General features: G+C 46.2%; 1 protein-coding gene across 1 annotated transcript; it reads left to right on the top strand.

Annotated features, from left to right (window-relative positions):
• Positions 1–1,352: 1,352 nt before the first annotated feature.
• Positions 1,353–5,182, top strand: LOC102428741 (probable G-protein coupled receptor 83; the record flags this gene model as incomplete). Its single annotated transcript, XM_006082851.3, has 4 exons — positions 1,353–1,874; positions 2,397–2,522; positions 3,774–3,907; positions 4,329–5,182. Coding segments are annotated over 4 exons (1,434 nt in total), but the record flags the coding sequence as incomplete, so codon positions are not given.
• Positions 5,183–5,772: the final 590 nt, after the last annotated feature.

The following is a 5,772-nucleotide window of genomic DNA, read 5'->3' on the forward strand; positions in this document are numbered from 1 at the left end:
TTCAGCTGCTCTAGGTGTGATTTAAATGTCTCTAGATTCCTTCTCCAGGAGGCAATTTGAAACTCTAAAGAGAAAAAGCAGTCTTGGAACCCCCAACCCCAGCCTCTTTCCCACTGCAACTCTGAAGACTGAACTCCATCTCCCACTCCCTGCAGCATCAGACTCTGGGAAAATCAATCTATTTGCAAAAGCTTCCCAAATCATAAACCGTCCTTGCACACTGTTTCAGTCTCCCCACTAACATGCCACATCCAGTTCCCAAATTGTTACTCCCTGGGTGTTGGACAAAAGTGTAGTGTCCCCCTAGGAAGCTGGGCACAAAACCCAGGGGTCATTGCATGCAATCTGAAGCTGGTGGCTGCACGTTGGAGAAAGCATAGCATCAGCAACATGCTGGATTCACGCTGTTCTAGACACCCTCAGTTGAGCTCAGAGACTCTACAATGTCCCCCTCCCAATTCTCTAACTGTCCCCTGCCTCGTTCTTCTTGCACAACCCCAAAATTTGTGCAGACACTTCCTAGTGACCACTGTCCTTCGACGGCCAACCAGGTACCGAATGAGGCCTCCAGCTTGTCAGTAGTCACCATGGTCGCCGCAGCCCCCTCTCAGTTCCCTGTGCCACAGCTCCTAGCTGGTATTTTGGGCACTGGTGCAGAAGATAAAAAGGAGAGTAAGGGCAAAGGAAGGTGAAGAAGGCGGATCATGGGGGCTGCCCAGAGAAGATCCCCTAAGTCTGGGCTTCCAGCTGCAGCAAGAAGGGGGAGGGAGAGCCAGGGAAGAGCTGCGAAAGGAGGGGGCCTGAGACTGTAGCAGCAAAGACTTTGCCAACCCCTTTAGCTCCCCAGCGGGGATGGACAGGGCGGAGCTTCAACCGCGGCTCCCCATTGGCTCTCTCGCGAAGCCCTCAGACTTTGCGTAAAGTGCGGTTGCAGAGGCTCTGACTTCACTGGCTCAGAGCACAGCGCCTGCAGGCCTTAGACAGACGGATTCAAGGGGACAGAAATTTAGTCTGAACGACCCCCAACTGCGTGAAGGAGGAACGGTGCTCAGTGGACGCCTGGCGCTGCTGTCCTGAATTCAGAACCCGCTCTGCCTGCGCACCCCAAGCTGAGGAACATTTGGAGCCAGCCTCATTCGCCAGCCGCATTTGCCAGCCCCGCGCTCCACTGTCCAGCTCAGCTCAGCCCACTCCGAGTCAGGTCCAGCGGTTGTCTTTTCCTTCTTGCGGGTCCCCTCCGTGCTATCCTCCCACCCACCCCCTCCCACTCCGGACGCTGAGCAGTGCTCGCCCAGCGCACTGTGGAGACCCCCCCCCCATCCCTCCCTCTCTCTTCCCTTGGCTCTCCCTGACCCAGTAGCTTAAAGATTTTGAGGTTTTCCAAAGGCGTCAAGCTGGACGCCCCAACCACAGAATCGCCCCAAGGGGCTTTCCCAAACCCCAGCATCATGAGCTATGGGGACGAGCTCACCCCTGAAGCTCTGAGTGTGCCAAGCGGGTTTGATGATCTGATCACCTCCACCGCCTCCCAGGTGCTGCAGGCTATTTCTAATGCCGCATCCGCAGTTGGTAGCTCAGGCCGGGATAGTGTGCTCTCCATGATCCATAAGCTACCCGGCCATATCTCAAACATTGGCAACCTGGATGACACAGCAGGTCCTATGGCTTCAGAGATGGTGTCTCAGGATGAGCGGGTACAGTTCTGGCTAGTAATAGGGTACACCATAGTGGTATTTGCTGCCATACTAGGCAACTGGGTCTTAAACCATGTGATTTTGAAGTACAAGAAGATGCACACTGCCACCGGCCTCTTTGTCGTCAACATCTCCGTGACCAACATGATGCTGGCTTTTCTCAGCTCTCCCTTCACCATGGTAAGCTGGATGTTGAAGAGGGCGACCCGGGGCTCAGGCCATGAGAGCAGAAACACAACTTTAAGTGCGTAGAGACAGGAATGACTGAGGGATGCTGTAAACGGTTTGGAACTTGGGGGGAGGGGAGCTACAGCCGTGATAGTGATTGCGTTGCTAAATTGATCGCCTGCCTTGTCAGAGGCTGAGTGACGTGTGTGGCTTAAGGAAGGGGTGGGGAACTGTTTCGGGTGAGCTTTGTCACAAAGACCTAGCTTCAGTTTCCCCATCTTTCAAACGCAGTGCTTGGAATGGAACGTGGCTAATAATTTTTGTGATATGAGGTCCGGGTCTTCAAGCTGGGCTGTTTCTGTGGAAATAGATGAGAGGGTATGAGAGCTGCAATGTGAAAATATTTCCTTCCTGAGACAATAATGCCAGCAGTTTGGTGAAGCAAGGAAGCTTCTCTACTTCTATTTTGAGCTTGTAAGAGGGGAATTAGGCAGTGCTGAGTCCTGGTGCCTCACCATGTCCTTTCTCCCACAGGTGCGCTATCTGTGTAATTCCTTGGTGTTTGGGAAGATGACATGCCACCTCAGTCGTTTTGCTCAGTACTCTTGTGCCTATGTAACTGTGATGACCATGGCTGCTATTTCCCTGGACCGACATCGGGTATGTGTTTCCCAGGGCTTTTCAGGTCTTATAAAAGAGTAGGTTTTTTCTTCTAGATAGATGGAAGCAGCTAAGAACACAAATAATTTAAAATGTTCTTTGAGTTCCTTGAGACAATCTATGAGAATATATATATATATATATATATAGAGAGAGAGAGAGAGAGAGAGAGAGAGAGAGAATACACACACACACACACACACACACACATATGTATGTATGTATTAGGAGGATTGCAAAGTGTGAATTACAGACTTTTGCCATATCAAATCTTATGTAACAAAAATACCATCATCTTTTATATGGTGCTATGAAAACAGATGGAGCAATAAGAAAATTATTTTTTAAAAAGTGGCCTCCTCCTTTGGAAAATATTTTTTCTTTTTTGTTGTTGTTATGGAAAACATTTTTTATTTGCTGCATTGCAGAACTGGCTAAGGGAAGAAAGAGGAAAAGAATGAGTCAGAGCAGGGTGTGGCTTCAGGGCTGGGGGTGGGTTGAGTCTGGGAGGTGGGCTTGAAATCTGTGAATGAGAACTGAGCAAATGAAATGGAAAGAAATTGAGAGATTGAGGAAGAAGAAGTTGAGAGGAGGGATTGAAGTGACTTAAAAGGAAGGAGATAGGTCTAGAGATGCAATATTGTTAATCAGTTGGGAGGGAGCCAGGAAACAAGTACAGTGGGAAAAACATAGAGGAAAATTGAAGGGGTTGTGTCTGGAACCAGATGGAGGTGGCCATAGAGAAATCTAGGTAATAGAAGATTAAGGAATATGGGAGAGGACATATAGGAAGAGAGGAGAGGGGAAGGGAGGAAAGAAAGACTGACCATCGAAAGATCAAGATGGGAGGGGATGGAGGGATAAGGGAAAGAGACATAAAGGGAACCAAGTGGGGTAAAGGATAGAGGGATGTGGAGTGCTCGCCCATCAATATATGATGAAGAAAAAATACATTACACTTTTGGACATCCATCCCTCTTCTCCACTGAACTCCTAAATGGGAGACAGAAACTTTGAAATCAGTCCACTTGGATTGCTATCTTCCCATTGACGTGTTTCTCTCTACACTAACCAACTTTGTTCTTTCATAAAACAAAATACCACTTATCGGTCAACAGAACTAGTACCCAAAGTACATTATTCACCCACCTACCAAGTCTTTGCACTTTTGCAAAAGAATGTCAGTTGAAGAATGACTAGTAAGTAACCCTAATATAGATTGTTTAATTGGGCTGGGGTCTTTTCTTCCAGGTCATGCTATATCCCCTGAAATCCCGAATTACTCCAATGCAAGGCAATGTTTGCATCATTATCATCTGGATTGTGAGCACCTGTGCTGCTTTGCCACATGCCATTTACCAAAAGCTTTACCAAGTGGAGATTGGGTAAGAGGAACACAGAATGGCCAATGTCTGAATTCCAGCAACCCATGACCTTGAAAGTCTCATGAAATAAGGGGAATGGGATAGGGGCTGGAATAGCACATTTCAAAACATGGGTACAAAAATAAATTTCTCTAAACTGGAATTTACTAAGAGTACTCAAGAACTCTCATGACAATGGGTTGTTAGGCATACCACTTTCTGTTTGGGGTCCATTGTTTCTGTATATATCATATGAGATGTCTGGAATTGATGAAAACTAAAACTCCCTGCTTTATAACTTTAGTCTTCAGTCCTAGCACAGACACAAATAGTAAATATGTCTCTTCCTTAAGGCCTGTCTGCTATATAACCTGACTGTGGGGCTAAGGGAAAAGGGAAAGTAAGTTAATGTTTCTCTTTCTCTGACTGTCTTATAACCTAGAAACATAACTGAAGAAACTGTATGCCTCCCCAGTTTCTCCTATACTTCAAAATCCACATGGAAATATCTTGACCTGACCACCTTTTTGCTCTTCTTCATCTTGCCATTGATGGTGCTGATGGGTGTCTATGGTCATGTGGCCAAAAAACTGTGGATCCATAATGCTGTTGATGACATCAATATCCACACCTACATTTGCCAGCGTGGGAAGAAGAAGCAAAGTCTGAAGATGCTAATGATGGTGGTGCTTGTCTACACTATTTGCTGGCTTCCCCTCAACCTCTATCTGGTGCTGCTCTCTAGTGAATCCATCTCAAGCCACAATGGTCTCTACTTCTTCCTCCACTGGCTTGCAATTAGCAGCTCATGCTACAACCCTTACATCTATTGCTGGCTCAGTGATAGCTTCCATATTGAAGTTCAGAAGGTCATAATGGATATCCAGAAGATGCTACTAGATGGAATCAGCCGCCTGAGAGGGGAGCACCGCCAACTGAGCTCTGCCTCACCCACTAACCGCCCTGCTAGGATGGATCCCAATCCTGGAGTGCCCAAATTCCCACGATTCAAAGATTTTGATGAGCTACCCAGTCCTCCTCCTTCCCCAGAGGTGGAAACCTCCTTTCTCTACCCCTCAGTGCCTAGAGTTTAAGCTGCCCAGACCGCGATAGATTATCCATCCTCAAAAACTCAGATAGGGTGGGACCAAAATAATAAGTTTCATTCATTTTACATGGTCGGGGGAATGGAGGGAGGGGTTGGAATTTGAGGGATGGGGGCCATGTGAGCCACCAAATGTGTCTTACTTGCTCTTTCATTTTCTTCTGTCTGTATTTTCTCCTGTTTCCTTTCCAACATTTTCTTGCTCCCAACAGTAAGTAAACTGAAGATATTAGATCTTCAGGTTCATCAGAGATGTTTTTACATAACTTAAAGGAAAGTTACACTATGACCTGGGTCTCCTAAATTTCATCTCTGATTCTGGAGACTGTTCCCTTCTCCATTTTTGTGTGCCCACCTGGCCATGGCACTTGTGTTCTGACATCTTAGACATTGTCTCAGAGCCCCCAGAGATTACTTATATTTATTTAGCTGAACAAGAAGTCAATGTCCATATTGTGTCCAAAATCTTCCCAGAGAAATAACAGAAGAGAAATTCATAGTTTCTGAAATTTATTTGGGTTCTCTAGGAACTTAGAGCTCCCTATAAATGCAAGTAGTCTTATCTCCTCATGGAAGAATGAGAATGAGAAACCTTACAGGAAAAGACAAGGCAGTTAAATGGTTCACTCCACATCACCTGGGTTATTTCTCCAGAATGCAAATACAATAATTTGATGATAGCTTTCCTTTAAATGTAGTGACAATTCAAGTGCCCAAGTTAGCACTGCAAAATCCAAAAATTCTCCCTGTTTCTTGACTCTACATTTAACATACCTTATCT

This window comes from Myotis lucifugus, unplaced genomic scaffold, assembly GCF_000147115.1.
Source record: "Myotis lucifugus unplaced genomic scaffold, Myoluc2.0 scaffold_4, whole genome shotgun sequence".
Taxonomy (NCBI): domain Eukaryota; kingdom Metazoa; phylum Chordata; class Mammalia; order Chiroptera; family Vespertilionidae; genus Myotis; species Myotis lucifugus.